At 40.3% G+C, this 18129-nt stretch overlaps 1 protein-coding gene across 3 annotated transcripts in view; it reads left to right on the forward strand.

The window, feature by feature from the left end:
- Window positions 1-7912, forward strand: part of CPNE4 (copine 4) — a 519044-nt gene extending 511132 nt beyond the window's left edge. For all 3 annotated transcript variants that reach the window (XM_055295431.2, XM_055295430.2, XM_063610734.1), the window contains one exon: window positions 7301-7912. In XM_055295431.2, the coding sequence (XP_055151406.1) occupies window positions 7301-7435 (135 nt within the window). In that variant the 3' untranslated portion in view covers window positions 7436-7912. The remainder of the gene's footprint in view (window positions 1-7300) is intronic.
- Window positions 7913-18129: the final 10217 nt, after the last annotated feature.

The following is an 18129-nucleotide window of genomic DNA, read 5'->3' on the forward strand; positions in this document are numbered from 1 at the left end:
ATGCTAACTATTGTAGGCAAAATTTCACTGATGCTTGCCCTATAATTCATATAATTTAGGATCTCTAGTGCATCTAGGACTGCCTACAGTTGGGCAGCTTGTTCCCTGCCCAAAGGCGCCTGCCCAAAGTACCAAGGAGAAACTGAAATGCAGCCTATGTTTTGCTTGTCAAGCTATGTGCCCTGGCAGAAGTCTGTGTTTGCCTTGGCAAAGTATATTTCCAAAATGATAGAAACTTAAATCCTCTATAAAAAATATAGTAAGCAGCATCAAAAATTTATTTAACTCCTTCAAAACAAGATGACAAAGTTATTTCAAAAGAGTATATAAGGCTGGATGCAGTGTCTCACCCCTGTAATCCCAGCACTTTGGGAGGCCAAGGTGGGTGGATTGCCTGAGGTCAGGAGTTCGAGACCAGCCTGGCCAACATGTAAAACTCCGTCTCTACTAAAAATACAAATTACAGGCGTGGTGGCGGGCGCCTGTAATCCCAGCTACTCTGGAGGCTGAGGCAGGAGAATCACTTGAACCTGGGAGGTGGATGTTGCAGTGAGCCGAGATCGCGCCACTGCACTCCAGCCTGGGTGATGAGAGTGAGACTTGGTCTCAAAAAAAGTAAATGAACAAGACAGTTAAAGTCAGTGGGAAAAAATGCTGAATAAGTTTGCTAAGGTAGATTGAAAACTGATTAATGACCGAGAGGGTAAAAAAAAAAAAAAAAGTAATCTTTGAATTGCCCTCTCTATAGGACAGAAATCACTTGCATGCTATCAGTTTTCTATAAATTAATACCTAACTTTACAGTCTTGGGCTCTTACCAATAAGAAATAGTCAAGCAGCATTGCATTCCCCAAGGGCCTTGAGGCAGAACCATTAGACAATGCTCTAGTATGACATTGAAAAAATGCTCAATAACAATTTTTCCACCTTCCCAGGTTTTGATATATTGCGTCCATGGAGAAAGGAGCATTTTTTAAATTTCCACAAACCTCTGCACCTATTGAGCTATAATCACCCAGAAGGACATCTTGAATTCATAAAAGGCTCCCTTGGGGCTAATGGTAGTCTTGAAGACCTCTCTAGAGTATCCCAGCTGTGTCTTGGCACCTGTGGGGGTAACTTGGGTATTCCTGGATAGCCTTTGTGCTTTTTGTTTTGTGCTTCTTGCGAAAGCCACCCAAGAGCAGAGCATATGCCCAGCCCCTGCTTTCCACTGAGGCCTTGCCCTCTGTACTGCTGCAGATGCCGACAATACCATCCCTAGGGCTGGTGACTAAACTTGAGCTGCTCTGGCAACAGGGAATCTTCAGAACCTTTAGTATCCTGAAGCTTATCTGTGGTCTCCTTGGAAAAGAAGAGAATCCTCTCCTTTCCATGCTACCAAGTCCCCTCTGTCAACTGAGTCATTAATGCAGTGAGATGTGTTTCCACATCTCAAAGACCCCTGCCGGAAAGTATCTTCATTAACTTCCACTGCAGTCCCTCCCTGCATAGGGCTCCAATCAGTTATTTGGGTCAGGCAGGATGCCATCCCCTCCACTTCAACCTTATTTGGTAAAGCCTTTCTCCTCCAGTCAAAAACTCATTCAAATGAATCCCTGACATTCTTCATACTGAGTTTATCAGATATATCCAGACACATCTGACTCCCAATTTGGGTTCACACTGGAATCTCACCTATACTGTGTAAGGAAATTGCAGATGAGAGGTGGAAAGCTAAATGAATCATCAAAACAATGATCCATCCATCCTCCCACCCCCATACATACTTGACTGTAATCCTGGTACCAGTCCTAGTGTGAGAGCCTTTAGCATATGCTCTTCGGAAATTGCTGTTTGTTCTGCCACCTTCTTTGGACGGGCTTTAAAATGAGAATTCAGATAAATCACTAGCTCAGCAGCCTCAGCTGAACCCTACATTTCATGACCTGCCCAGACTTCATAGGGAAGTAACTGCACATTCCAAGGCTCCTTGGATGAAGTATTGTTCACAACTGTACTGTCACACAATTACTACTCTACTTTTAAGGAGGGCTGCAGTGTAATTAAAATCACTGAAGGAGCAGAAAATCAATCCCTGGCTACAGAGTTGAGTACAGAGAGAGTTTCTAAGTAACAGCAATAGCAGTCAATCTTCCCACAAGCTCCCAGGGCTGTGCATGTGGATGAGGGGTAATTGTGTTGTTATATCCCATCCTCAAGTTTCCCTAGGAAGAGATTTTCAAATAAAGGTACTCATTAATGAAAGAGATGCACTAAGCCCTCAAGTTGTCTGCCTATGGACAGCAAGGAGTAGAGTCAAAAAGAAGTAGTATTCTTTACAGAGGGATGAGCTAGAGCAGGCTAAATTTGCTGCAATTGTGTTCGTTAATGAAGCTAGTTTCTCCCTAGGTGTCTAAGATGGAGGAAAGGGTGTTCTTCCTGATTTTAATGCTGTATTCTTTTCAGACAGACAAAATAGATAGACACATCACTGAATACCAGTGATAACTTTGCATAGTGAAGCAGGATCAAAGAGGTCACTCTCTAGGAGATCCATTAACTTCTCCAAATCACCCTCTCTCCCCTTTGCATCCCCCACCTCCCCACCTCCCCACACACACTTCTGTGCTAACACAATGTCACTGAGCTATGAAAGGTTCTAACCTCTACCCTCAAGTCTCCTCCTCTTCCCCAAAACACTTACAGAATGCTTGTTCTGTGCAAGGCACATGCTAGTATCTAGGACCACAATAAAATGATACAACCATGGATTCAGCCCTCAATACATTTACTGGAGAATTGCATGACTGGGAGAAAGGTATCAGCAGAAAAATCACATGCTAAACAACCTGTGGGTAGTTGAGAAGAATTAAAATGTTGCTACAGGACCTCAAAGCAGACAGAAGTAGCCATGGGAAAAGGCTTACAGCTTAAGTTAAGTATTTGAGAAAACACAGCCTTGGAGAGCAGGGAATTTCGGGGACATTGTCAATAAGAGGAATGCTCAGGACAGGGAAAGGAAGTAAGGTGCTGCTCATAGTTTCTGTGCTATACAAAGTCTCTGGCTGCTCTGTGAATGACCAAGGAAGAACACCAGGAGCATACTCACCCATCTTATCTTCATGGATTTCAAATTAGATTTTGAAAGCCATTTCATTACCCACACTAATCTATTTTGAATTCAATAAGCCATAAATAAAAGGGAAGGTAGCAGCTTAAATCATTTTAAGTAAGCCATTAACCCATGAATTGCCTCTCTTTTTCTGCTCTGCATGATAACTCAGAGCTTTAGAGTTTACAGGGCACAAGTTATGTTATGGTCTTTTCTCCTCCTCATGTAACAGAATATCACAGACTGGATAATTTATAAAGAACAGAAGTTTATTTGGCTATGGTTTTGAGTCTGGGAAGTCCAAGAGCATAGCACCAGCATCCGCAAGGGTCATCTCATGGCAGAAGTATGGAAGGCACAAGCAAACATGTAAGACACAGAAAGAAGGAAAGCACAAGGGGCAGACTCTCTTTTATAACAACCCACTCTCATGATAGCTAACCTGCTCCCATGATACTGACCTCTTATGAGGCCCCACTTCCCAACCCTGTTGCACTGAAAATTAAGTTTCCAGCACATTAATTTAGGAGACAAACTCAAACTATCATATGCTTTAAGCTATGTGACTCTGGGCAAGTTATTTAACCTCTCCATGCCACACACTTTATCTATAAAATGAGGTAAATGATACACGCATTGCAACGATAAGGTGTTGTCTATATAAAGCTTAAGACAGTGCCTGGTCCATGTAGGTGGTTAATAAATAAAGCTTTTATTACTGTTATTACCAGCTTCATTCATATTCTTGACCCTTTCCCACCCAATACATGTCCCCAAAGCCTTATTTGCTTGCCAGCACAGATATGCAAGAGGATGGGGGAAACCTTTGGGAACAATGCTGTCCAATATGGTAGCCACTAACCACATGTAGCTATTTAAATTTAAATTCATTAAAAGAAAATAAAATTTCAAACTTAGTTCCTCAGTCAGACTTGCCTTATTTCAAGGACTCACTAGTTGCATGAGATAAGAACTCCCATATTGGACAGCACAGATATAGAATATTACCATCATCAGAGGAAGATGTATTTGACAGCCTGGTTTAGGAATTTTTTTTGCTGCAAGCAACAGTAAATCCATCTTACAGGGATTACGTAAATGATTCTTAACCAAGGGTAACATTATGCCCCAGGAAACATTTTGGAATATCTGAAATTTTTGATGGCAACAAATATGGGGTTTCTATTTGTATCTAGTGGGTAGAGGCCAAGGATGCTGCTAAACTTCCTGCAATGCACCGGACAGTCCCCCACACGAAGAATTATTCAGCCCCAAATGTCAATAGTGTCAAGATTGAGAAACCCTGGATTATACAAATAGAACATGAAATGTTTTTCTCATGTAGCTAGAAGTTAGGGGCTCACTGCTGCTGGAGTCAGTGATTCAATAGTGTCAGAGCCAGCACTTTGTGATTTCCTTTGCTCTTCCTACATAATGATAAAATGGTTGCTATAGCTCCAGTAATCACATTCTATTTCAAGATAGAAAGGAAGAGGAAAGGGACATAGGGCCAACTGTGTCTACAGCATGTTGGCTGAAGTCCCAAACTAAGTCCTGGACTATTACAATGGCAAAGGGATTAAACCAAACTGTTCATCAGAAATGTACACGTCTTCAAGGCCGGGTGCGGTGGCTCGTGACTATAATCTCAGGACTTTGAAAGGCTGAGGCAGGCAGATCACCTGAGGTCAGGAGTTCGAGACCAGCCTGGCCAATATGGTGAAACCCCGTGTCTTCTAAAAATATAAAATTAGCTGGGCATAGTGGTGGGTGCCTGTAATCTCAGCTACTCTGGAGGCTGAAGCAGGAGAATTGCTTGAACCTGGGATGCGGAGGTTACAGTGAGCTGAGATCGCACCACTGCACTCCAGCCTGGGTGACAGAGTGAGACTCCATCTCAAAAAAAAAAAAAAAAAAAAGAAAGAAAGAAAGAAAAAAATGTACAAGTCTTCCAGAACACTAGCACCATGACCTCCACACACTTTTACAGAGTTCCGAAATACTACTCCTGCTAATATTTCATATTTAATACTTTTACTACTCCTGTACTTAAAAAAATACATACACCTTTAAAAACAGCACATTTTGGTGATTTTTAACTATCTGACAATTTTTTTGCATGTGGAGCCCTGAGTCCAGAATCTGTTAAACTCTTGTATTGTTAAAGACTTTTCACAAGGAAAAAGTCTTTTAACTTTTAACCAGGAGAGAAAAGCTTTCCAGAAAACCTCCCCCAGGAAATTTTCTCTTATATCTCAAAGGATGGAATTGGGTCATATGGTTATCCCTAGATGTAAAGGAAGCTGGAAAATCAAGGATTTGACTTTCTAACCTTTGTATGACAAACAGCCAGGGAGAAAAGGTATAAATGACTTTTGTATCTGCCCCAGTATACACATGGACCATGGTCTAACACACAACCCTGAGCAGTTATTTATAAAATAAAGGGACATCTGTAGATCACAAATGTCCATCATGCTATGACATCTTCAAAATGTGAAAGATCACTTTAGAAAAACTCTTTACAGGCCGGGCGCGGTGGCTCGCGCTTGTAATCCCAGCACTTTGGGAGGCCGAGGCGGGCGGATCACGAGGTCAGGAGATCGAGGCCATCCTGGCTAACACAGTGAAACCCCGTCTCTACTAAAAAAAATACAAAAAATTAGCCGGGCGTGGTGGCGGGCGCCTGTAGTCCCAGCTACTCGGAGAGGCTGAGGCAGGAGAATGGCGTGAACCCGGGAGGCGGAGCTTGCAGTGAGCCGAGATTGCGCCACTGCACTCCAGCCTGGGCGACAGAGCGAGACTCCGTCTCAAAAAAAAAAAAAAAAAAAAAAAAGAAAAACTCTTTACAGTGTCTTCAGATTGCTTAAAATATACATATCTCTTATTTTGAGACTCTGTGAGATAGAGTGAATTCTTTTTCTTTTCTCTTTTGCCTCTAAGATCAGTGGGGCTTAGTAAAGTTAAATGGCCAAGTGGCAAGCCACATAGAAAAGAAAGAACTAAAAACCAGGTCACAAGGTATTCAGTCCAGTTCTCTTTCTTTTGGAATCTCAAACACTTGTTAAGTCTGCCTCAAGTTTTCAATCTCTTCAATAATAGCTAATAATGAGGCTCAGGCCATTGAAGTTGCTTGTCCAGGGATTGTACAGTTAGTACTAAATGCCAGAGCCAGGAGTAAAGTCCAGCACTGCATGACTCCAGAGTCCATGTATGATATCAGCCTCAACCTTTCTCTGCTGCAGAATCATCACCATAAATCACATGGTCCTCCTGTGCCCCTGCCCCAAAATCATGCAGTAGATCCATAAGGCTGATGGATGAATGAATTAATGTGGTATTCAAGACTCTCCATCACCTGGTCTCAAGCCAATTTTCCAACCAAATGCCCAACCAATCCTGCATCTACCCCTATACCCTCTCATCCCCTACCTGCCATACACACTTCCTTCAGCTCCACCAAGTAACTCATTATCCCCATGATGGTCAAATGCCATTTCCCTACCCCTTCTCTGTGTATTAAAATATGCTCAGCTTAAAGGCCATCTCCTCTTAGAAGCCTCCAAGGTAAGTTAGTCTCTATGTTTTTTTATGCCCTGGCCTCACTGTTTGTGATTCTCTAGAGAGGGGCTTCTCAAATTTTAATATGCATATGAATCACTAGAGCATCAAGTTAAAAGGCAGATTGTGATTCAGTAGCTCTGAATTGGGTCTGAGAGTCTACATTGCTAATAAGCTCCCACGTGATGTGACACTGCTGCTCTATAGCACGTATCATATTCTACCTCATAGTGGGGTTAATATTGGCCATGCCTAGCTCCCCTCATGTGATTATAGCCTTTCTGAGGCAAGAACCATAGACCCCTTAAACCCTAGTGTGGCGCCTGGAACATAAATAAGTATCTAAAATTGAGTGAAAATTAGAAATAAAACTGCAGAACAATTCATTCTCCCATCCACCTTTTACTCATCCTCAGATGTAAATAGTTTTATAGTTTGAGACCGGCATAAAAATATATAATAATGAAATTAAAGGCCCATTTTCCAACAATCTGACAACTCTTGCTTGAAGTAGACCCTTGACAAATAATGAATGAATGAAAGTGAATGAAACTTAGCTGCCCAGAGCAGGACTCAAATATCTTAAGTTGAGTCTGATTCCTTTGACCAGAAGCCAATGTCATGATGATTTCTTCTCCCCTGCAGGCATCTCCAGCTGCCCTGGCAAAGAGCGTGTTGGCTGAAGTCCCAAACCAAGTTGTGGACTATTACAATGGCAAAGGAATTAAACCAAAATGTTCATCAGAAATGTATGAATCTTCCAGAACACTAGCACCATGAACTCCCCACGCAGTTTTACAGAGTTCTGAAATACTACTCCTGCTAATATTTCATATTTAATACTTCTACTACTCCTGTATTTTAAAAAAACAACAACACATACACATTTAAAAATAGCACGTTTTGGTGATTTTTAACTATCTGACGATTTTTTTTGCATGTGTAGCCCTGAGGCTTGGATCTGTTAAACCCTCGTATTGTTAACTTTTTACAAAGAAATACAGATAATAATAACTTACTATTTACATTACAGCATGTCGCCTTGAAATAAAATGGTATCTGTATCTGTTTTTTATACAGGTTTGTTGAAATTTTGCTAAATTTCTTATCTTTACACTCTACAGCATTTTGAAACATTTATTGAATGTTGATAGACAAAATATACTTGGTTTTATCTGCTATAGGATGAAAGACTTTTTAAAATGGCAGATGCATGGACTGTATTTTGCATGTTTAAAATAAAAAAAGAAAAACCCACACAGTTTTTGCAGTTGTTATCTCTAATTCCTGCCTGCTGAGAATGGTCTCTCTACTAAAGACAAGGTTTATTCACTTCTTCTGTCTGAGGTAAGTCTTTTTGAGGTAGGTCTGGGTCATCCAGCCCAGCACCTCTCATACTTTTTACTGTGTACACAAATCACCTGAGAGTCTTATTAAAATTCAGATTGTGATACATAGGTCTGTGTGGGACCCAAGATTCTGCAGCTTTAACAAGGTCCCAGGTGATGCTAATACAGTCCCTGGACTATACCAAGAGGAGTGAGGATCTAGACTTTAGGGCATCATGATGGAGACCATCAAAAACAGGGTGGCTTCTAGTCTGCTTGAGAATGGCACCTCTTCCTCACAGTAGCATAAAAGTCCTGCCTGTCTCCAGAGGCGACAGTAGAAAGTAATGAGACTCTCTTTGAAGCGACTGTGAATGGGAGTTCACTCATGATTTGGCTCTCTGTTTGTCTGTTATTGGTGTACAAGAATGCTTGTGATTTTTGTACATTGATTTTGTATCCTGAGACTTTGCTGAAGTTGCTTATCAGCTTAAGGAGATTTTGGGCTGAGACAATGGGGTTTTCTAGATATACAATCATGTCATCTGCAAACAGGGACAATTGGACTTCCTCTTTTCCTAATTGAATACCCTTTATTTCCTTCTCCTGCCTGATTGTCCTGGCCAGAACTTCCAGCACTATGTTGAATAGGAGCAGTGAGAGAGGGCATCCCTGTCTTGTGCCAGTTTTCAAAGGGAATGTTTTCAGTTTTTGCCCATTCAGTATGATATTGGCTGTGGGTTTGTCATAGATAGCTCTTATTATTTTGAGATACATCCCATCAATACCTAATTTATTTAGGGTTTTTAGCATGAAGGGTTGTTGAATTTTGTCAAAGGCCTTTTCTGCATCTATTGAGATATCATGTGGTTTTTGTCTTTGGTTCTGTTTATATGCTGGATTACATTTATTGATTTATGTATGTTGAACCAGCCTTGCATCCCAGGGATGAAGCCCACTTGATCATGGTGGATAAGCTTTTTGATGTGCTGCTGGATTCGGTTTGCCAGTATTTTATTGAGGATTTTTGCATCAATGTTCATCAAGAATATTGGTCTGAAATTCTCTTTTTTGGTTATGTCTCTGCCAGGCTTTGGTATCAGGATGATGCTGGCCTCATAAAATGTGTTAGGGAGGATTCCCTCTTTTTCTATCGATTGGAATAGTTTCAGAAGGAATGGTACCAGTTCCTCCTTGTACATCTGGTAGAATTCGGCTGTGAATCCATCAGGTCCAGGACTCTTTTTGGTTGGTAAGCTCTTGATTATTGCCACAATTTCAGAGCCTGTTATTGGTCTATTCAGAGATTCAACTTCTTCCTGGTTTAGTCTTGGGAGGGTGTATTTGTCGAGAAATTTATCTATTCTAGATTTTCTAGTTTATTTGCATAGAGGTGTTTGTAGTATTCTCTGATGGTAGTTTGTATTTCTGTGGGATCGGTGGTGATATCCCCTTTATCATTTTTTATTGCATCTATTTGATTCTTCTCTCTTTCCTTCTTTATTAGTCTTGCTAGCGGTCTATCAATTTTGTTGATCTTTTCAAAAAAACAGCTCCTAGATTCATTAATTTTTTGAAGGGCTTTTCTATTTCCTTCAGTTCTGCTCTGATTTTAGTTATTTCTTGCCTTCTGCTAGCTTTTGAATGTGTTTGCTCTTGCTTTTCTAGTTCTTTTAATTGTGATGTTAGGGTGTCAATTTTGGATCTTTCCTGCTTTCTCTTGTGGGAATTTAGTGCTATAAATTTCCCTCTACACACTGCTTTGAATGTGTCCCAGAGATTCTGGTATGTTGTGTCTTTGTTCTCATTGGTTTCAAAGAACATCTTTATTTCTGCCTTCATTTCATTATGTACCCAGTAGTCATTCAGGAGCAGGTTGTTCAGTTTCCATGTAGTTGAGCGGTTTTGATTGAGTTTCTTAATCCTGAGTTCTAGTTTGATTGCACTGTGGTCTGAGAGACAGTTTGTTATAATTTTAAATACCTAGGAATCCAACGTACAAGGGATGTGAAGGACCTCTTCAAGGAGAACTACAAACCACTGCTCAATGAAATTAAAGAGGATACAAACAAATGGAAGAACATTCCATGCTCATGGGTTGGAAGAATCAATATCGTGAAAATGGCCATACTGCCCAAGGTAATTTATAGATTCAATGCCATCCCCATCAAGCTACCAATGACTTTCTTCACAGAATTGGAAAAAACTACTTTAAAGTTCATACGGAACCAAAAAAGAGCCCACATCGCCAAGTCAATCCTAAGCCAAAAGAACAAAGCTGGAGGCATCACGCTACCTGACTTCAAACTATACTACAAAGCTACAGTAACCAAAACAGCATGGTACCGGTACCAAAACAGAGACATAGATCAATGGAACAGAACAGAGCCCTCAGAAATAATGCCGCGTATCTACAACTATCTGATCTGTGACAAACCTGACAAAAACAAGCAATGGGATAAGGATTCCCTATTTAATAAATGGTGCTGGGAAAACTGGCTAGCCATATGTAGAAAGATGAAACTGGATTCCTTCCTTACACCTTATACAAAAATTAATTCAAGATGGATTAAAGACTTACATGTTAGACCTAAAACCATAAAAACCCTAGAAGAAAACCTAGGCAATACCATTGAGGACTTAGGCATGGGCAAGGACTTCATGTCTAAAACACCAAAAGCAATGGCAACAAAAGCCAAAATTGACAAATGGGATCTAATTAAACTAAAGAGCTTCTGCACAGCAAAAGAAATTACCATCAGAGTGAACAGGCAACCTACAAAATGGGAGAAAATTTTCTCAACCTACTCATCTGACAAAGGGCTAATATCCAGAATCTACAATGAACTCAAACAAATTTACAAGAAAAAAACAAACAACCCCATCAAAAAGTAGGCAAAGGACATGAACAGACACTTCTCAAAAGAAGACATTTATGCCCCCAAAAAACACGTGAAAAAATGCTCATCATCACTGGCCATCAGAGAAATGCAAATCAAAACCACAATGAGATACCATCTCACACCAGTTAGAATGGCAATCATTAAAAAGTCAGGAAACAACAGGTGCTGGAGAGGATGTGGAGAAATAGGAACACTTTTACACTGTTGGTGGAACTGTAAACTAGTTCAACCATTGTGGAAGCCAGTGTGGCGATTCCTCAGGGATCTAGAACTAGAAATACCATTTGACCCAGCCATCCCATTACTGGGTATATACCCAAAGGACTATAAATCATGCTGCTATAAAGACACATGCACACGTATGTTTATTGCGGCACTATTCACAATAGCAAAGACTTGGAACCAACCCAAATGTTCAACAACGATAGACTAGATTAAGAAAATGTGGCACATATACACCATGGAATACTATGCAGCCATAAAAAATGATGAGTTCATGTCCTTTGTAGGGACATGGATGAAACTGGAAACCATCATTCTCAGTAAACTATCGCAAGGACAAAAAACCAAACACTGCATGTTCTCACTCATAGGTGGGAACTGAACAATGAGAACACATGGACACAGGAAGGGGAACATCACACTCCGGGGACTGTTGTGGGGTTGGGGGAGGGGGGAGGGACAGCATTAGGAGATATACCTAATGCTAAATGACTAGTTAATGGGTGCAGCACACCAACATGGCACATGGATACATATGTAACAAACCTACACATTGTGCACATGTACCCTAAAACTTAAAGAATAATAATAATAAGAAAGTAATGAGACTGACTGCAGAAGCTGCACACCTCGAATCAGTCTCGCTGCTTTATACTCACACCTCTTCCTTAGATAAGACTAGAAAGTGCTCCTCCTGGCCAGTCCCTGCCCTCTTAAAAGTGGCAGCACACACCACTGCATGGATGGTGTCAATCCCTAGAAGTGACCTCAAAGAGTCTTCATTGGAACCACAACAATAGAAACTTACACATGGCAAATGGCTATGCAGTACAGCTCCCGAGATCTGGTCCACTAAGTTGACCTTTGAGCTTAGTGTGGGAACTTCTTGCCTCCTTTTTATCACTTCTGAGGGCAAATTTTATAAGCAGAAATGCCTAGAATTATTGTTTGGGGTGGAGGTGTTTTGTTTCAATATAAGCTGGCCAGTCTGGAGCCAAAAGGACGAATGTTTAACTTATATAATCTTCTTGCAGAGAAACAGGCAAGTGTTTTTGCAAGCATAAAAGGCACAAAGTGGAGTTTATTTTTGGTCAGAGAGATGAAGAAGTAAATCACAAGGCAAAATTTGTTTTGTTTGAAGGGGGGAGCAGTATTAACAAGCAAATAAAATGCCTTGTATGATTTCCAGAGTTACAATTATAGATCCTAATCTTTCAAATACATGTCAACCAAATGCACAACATTTTGGGAATGATGGTAAAATTGTATGACTGAAAAAATCATAAATATTTAAGCTATATTGTTTTATTAAGAAATTGGGTACTTACAGAATTCTTCTAAGAGTTGTGGTCTTGTTTCTCTTTTCAAGGCAATTTCCTAACAATAATTTATTTCATGTAGGCAATGTGGCCTCAGATTGGAAGTAGCTCTTTCATAGTCCAATGGAAACATGGATCACTGCTCCTAATAAACAAGAAATTAAAATATTTAGGTGCAATATTACAGAAATATCTGGTGATTATATCTAACCCCAAACCAAGACATGAACTTACATGTCTATGTACCTAGAACATAGTAAACACTCAATAGACATTTAATAGCGAGATGACTAATAAAATAAGTAAATGAATGAATAGGCTTGTTAATATGCCTTATGATCAATCTTGAATCCACTGTCAATTTCACAGGTAGGTTAAGTGTTTGTGTCTATCAATTAAATGATGCACCCTGTCATTCACAAAGATCTGTTAAGATCTCTACACTCATGTCAGGATTCCTGGAGTCTGTGAGATGGGGCGGAGAGGACAGAATGCAGTTGGCCTGGCAGAACCTTAAGGCAGTTTACTTTCCTTTTCACAGTCAGACTCAAGTTCATCTCAAAAGAACAATAAAAATAATATCTATGAATTACTGAAGGGTGTCTTAGTCAGGTCAAGTTTCTATAACAAAATACCATAAACTGGGTAGCTTAAATAACAGAAATTTACTTCTCACAGTTCTGAAGTCTAGAAAGTCGAAGATCAAAGTACAAGTCAATTTGGCTCCCAGTGAGGGCTCACCTCTGGCTTGCAGACAGCCATCTTCTTACTATGTCCTATCGTGACAGAGAGAGAGAGCTAGCTTTCTGGTCTCTTCTTATAAGGGCACTAATCTCGTCACAAGGATCCCACCCTCATGACCTCATCTAAGCCTAATTATATCCAAAAGTCCCCACCTCTTCATACCATCACATTGAGGGGTAGGGCTTCATATATGAATTTTGGAGGGACACTAATATTCAGTTCATAACAAAAGGTTACTGTGTGCCAGGTACTGTTCTAAGTGCTTGTAATGTACTATCTCATTTAATCCTCCCAACATCCTCGTGAGATTGGTAGTATTAATAGCCTTACTTTGCAGATGAGGAAACTGAGACACAGAGAGATTAGGTAGCTTGCCAGGATTGCACAGCTATGGAAGTTCAGAGCCAGGATTTAAATATGGATACTTTGGCTCCTAAACCCAAACTCATTGTATAATCCCCGTTTCACCTATCCTTCTTGCACTATACTCATTCATTTGCCATATCAAGCAGCAGATTATTAGGAAATTTGAGAGAAATTAGCTTTAAAATATCCTTTGCTCCCAAATTCAGAAAGATGTGTCTCATCTGATGATCTCAGATTGTTGTTTTGGGCACTTGGTGTCTCGTAATGTACAACATCCCCCACTGAAAGCAATAGACAATTCTCAAGCCACAACCAGGTCTCCCCAACTTCTTGCCATCAAGGAGACCATTTAGGTCGGACATTACAAATACAGATGCTTCCAAGAGCTGCGCAAGCCATAGGAATAACTAAGAAAAAACAGGTTTTAACAGAGGGACACAAAGAGTAAAGTAAGAGGAGAAATGGAGGGAAACTGGAACTTGCTATTGTGTGTGTCCAGAAGAAGGCAGCTGCTACCCAGGTCCAGGGGCCATGCAAGAATGTGGACCCAATGCAGCCAGCCCATCCAGTTTTTCAAGAAAACTGAAAAACATGGTATTTCACATAAAACCTACTGATCTATAAATATTGAAAGCTCATTTAAAATTCAGTAACTGTTTAAAAAGATGACAAGAGCCGGCTGGGTGTGGTGGTTCACACCTGTAATCCCAGCACTTTGGGAGGCTGAGGCAGGCCGATCACCTGAGGTCAGGAGGTTGAGACCAGCCTGGCCAACATGGTGAAACCCCATCTCTACTAAAATACAAAGTTAGCCGGGTGTGGTGGTGCATGCCTGTGATTCCAGCTCCCCAGGGGGCTGAGGCAGAAGAACCGCTTGAACCTGAGGCAGAGGTTGCAGTGAGCCGAGATTGCACTATCGCACTCCATCCTGGGCGACAGGGCAAGACTCGGTCTAAAAAACTAAAATGATAAAAAAAAAAAATCTGCAAGAACCAATCTGTGCAAGTCAAATGAAAACTACCTCTGGGCTTATGTTTGCTCTGTGTGCAAATTTGGAACCACTAAGTTATATCTGTGTATGGCCTGCTCTCCACTGGGTCTCAATAGATAATATACACACTTTAAAATTCTTGAAGACCCTAAAGGCTTTACTTCTGTGGCTTATATTTATTAATATTTTTGCTATATATATTAATATACAATATATTCCTAATATAATTTACTATATTAGGAATTGAAACTGGAAATGGAATATATGTATTAATTTATTTAAATAGCAATAATAGACCCATTACATGATAACATAAATAAAATACCTTCATAACAAACTATATTTTCAAAACCAAAAAATAGTCAGAGAAGTGCAGCATTGTTTTATAATTTCTCAAATCCTTAATGTCTTGTTTAATAAAAGATTGCCAGATTCTTATATCTGCTTCTGTATTCAACGTGTTGTGAAATGATGTTTTGGTTGAAGTACAATGTTGAAAACCTGGCCTCAAGTGGATATGTAGTTGGAAAGAGGAGAGCTATTTTTAGTTTTTTCACATAATTGTCCTTCTTTTTACCACATCCAAACTCAACCAGTGGTAGTTTTTTAAAGGTTAGTTGCAATGTAGAATATGAAATCATATCAATAAAATTGTCCTAGCATTTTCAATGGTTCTTTTACCCATGCACTATTTTGTAGCATCATGTACCGGTCATTCAGAAAATATTGATCCACTCAGCTATTTAGATGTTCCAAATGCTTGCACAGTTTATTTTATAATATCAAAAAACCCTGCATTTTCTATTGCTGTACAATATCACTGCTGATTTCACCAGACAGTCTTTAAGTATAGAGAATTTGTCAAATTATGGTGGCAGGTTCAGGCTTTACAAAACTCTAATCTTTGTTAGGAAGCTCAAATGTTATCATTGCCAACAAATACTGTCAGTTGTTTTTCTTGAAGTGATAGGCTCACTTCAATCATTTTTAAGAAAATATCTCCCAAGTCTAAATAGCTCTGGCTTATCTGTCAGTCATTTTGCAAGTAAAAATGATGTTCTGTGAGGAAAAAAAGCAGCTAGATCAGCTCCAAACACAACGACATGTATGCGTTTCCTTGAGGCAACCATTTTAGGTTAAAATGCAGCAAAAGCACTTTCTGGTGCTTTGCAATTTGTCTCCCAGCATTTGAAAAAGACATGAACTCACGGGTCAAGATTTAATAAAAATAGTAATTTTCCTACTGCACCAGGAACAGTGTTAAGTAAAACTGTATGTTTTTTCTGCAAGTGTGTGATGGTGAAAAATACAGGGAACACTAGTACCATGTGGTGCCACTTTCTTGATGTGAGCTAAAGCCTCAACAGTTTTACCCACCATTGCTTTTGCACCATTTATGCCAGTGTCAATATAGAGAAAAAGGTGAAAAACATTTTAATGTTATTATGAAAATAGTTTTCACCTCAGAGACCCCCTGAAAGAGTCTCAGGGACCTCACTCTGAGAACTGCTTTTTATAGCCTACTTGCCAAAGTTCTATTTGTTTGCTATTTCTGCATAACACATCTACAAACTTAGTGTGTAAAACAACACACATTGATAATCTCACTGTTTCTATAGGTCAGAAATCCAAGAAGACTTAGGTGCATCCTCTGCTTAAAGTCTCATAAGGCTGAAATCAAGGTGTCAGTAGGGCTGTGTTCCTTACTAGATGCTCTGGAAAGAATCTGCTTCCAAGCTCACTCGGGTTGTTGGTTGCAGTTGCAGAACTGAAGTCCCTGTTTTCTTGCTGTCTATCAGCTGGGCAAGAAAGTAGAGGGGAGGGCAGTGTCAGGGATGGTGGGGTGGGCGCAGACACAATCTTTACTCTGAAGGGCTTCTCACATTCCCTCTCACGCTCTCCATGTGGCCCCCTCCAGCACTGGTGTGTCCTTCTCAAACATTGAATCTAACTTCTTTTTCTGCTGTATTTCACTGACTCCAGCCAAAGAAAGTTTTGTGCTTTTAAGGGTTTATGATTAGATTGGCCCACCCAGACAATCCCAGATCCTAAGCTCTGTAACCATAATTATATCGCTCAAGTTGTAAAGCCATAAACAGAACATGTTTATGGGTTCCAGGGACTAGGGCTTGGACTTATTTGGGGGGCCATTCTGCCTACCACAAAAGAAATGCAAAATATTACTAGATGATTCTTAGAGTAAATGTGGATTGTTCAAGAATCGTAAAAAGGCTTCCCATGGTAATAGAAGAAAAATATAGAGCAAGTCAAGGAGTGATGTTAAAAATACCTGCTGATTCTAGACCTTGCCCAGGAGAGCTTATTCTGAATCTGCTTGAATAACTCCCTTTTTTTAGTCTACCCCACTTGATAAGCACCAATCGTGCACTAGGCTTGGGGGTGAGAAGTAGGGGGATGGGAGTTAAAGTGAGAGAGGCAGAGATAAAAATATTTGGTCCCTGCTCCTGGAGGAGCTCACAGCCTAGAGCTGCCCTCTGACTCTAGGACTTTGGGATCCCATTAGACATATTATATACGCCTTAACACTTAAGACACTTACTATTTGTGGACTTTCTCATGAAGATGTTCTCAAACATTGAAAGTAAAGTAGTGGTGTAGGAAGAGAGGTAAGAACACAGGTGAGAACTATCAAGCCAGTCAACCATTTTTATCATCATCCCCTGCCTTGCCCTCCACATGAAATAAACAATCAAATCCCTCCTTAAAAAACTTCTACTCTCTAATTCTGTCTTGACTCAGTGCCTTCCTCTTGAGCATGGTATGTGACAATACCTGGTGTTTTCAAGCCAAAACAACATGAATTCAAATCCAATCTCTGCTATTTAAGAGTGGGATGGTATCTCTGAGCCTCAACTTCCCCATCTGTAGAATAGGGAGAATGATTCCTACTTTGACAAATTGCTGCGATTTCAGATAATATATGCAAGCACCTTAGAACAATGTCTGGAGGTTGCATTCCCTGAAAAGCAAACTCTAAGATCAAGATTAGAATGCAGATAGACTATTAAGGGAGTATTATCAGGATCATGAACTGCAGAAAGAAAGAAACGGAAGTGGCACTCTGATCCCATAAGAAGCTTTGAAGGGGACAGCCCTTCGAAGTGATCCCAAGCTGGGGAAAAGGGGCCTGGCCTTTATATCCCATCATAGATAAGCCAGCAGATACCTCAAAAGAAGGGTTGGTTTTGGTCAAAGCATCTCTTTTCAACTAAGGAAATTTCAGAAGAGTTGAGCCTTCTCTTCTGGGTCTCAGCAACTGGAAGAATAAATTCTCAAGCCTGAATGGGGAGATCTGGGTTGCAAAGCACAACATCTGTGACACCTGGCATTTGCCACACTACTCAGTATATTGTGACATTTGCTATTATTACTGCCATCATTTTATTAATTTTAAAATTTTTATTTATTTTTTGAGACAGAGTTCCACTCTTGTTGCCCAGGCTGGAGTGCAGTGGCGCAATCTCGGCTCACTACAACCTCTGCCTCCTGGGTTCAAGCAATTCTCTTGACTCAGCCTCCCTAGCTGGGATTACAGGCATGCCCGGCTAATTCTGTATTTTTAGTAGAGACTGGGTGTCGC

The sequence above is a fragment of the Symphalangus syndactylus genome, chromosome 10 (assembly GCF_028878055.3).
Source record: "Symphalangus syndactylus isolate Jambi chromosome 10, NHGRI_mSymSyn1-v2.1_pri, whole genome shotgun sequence".
Classification (NCBI taxonomy): domain Eukaryota; kingdom Metazoa; phylum Chordata; class Mammalia; order Primates; family Hylobatidae; genus Symphalangus; species Symphalangus syndactylus.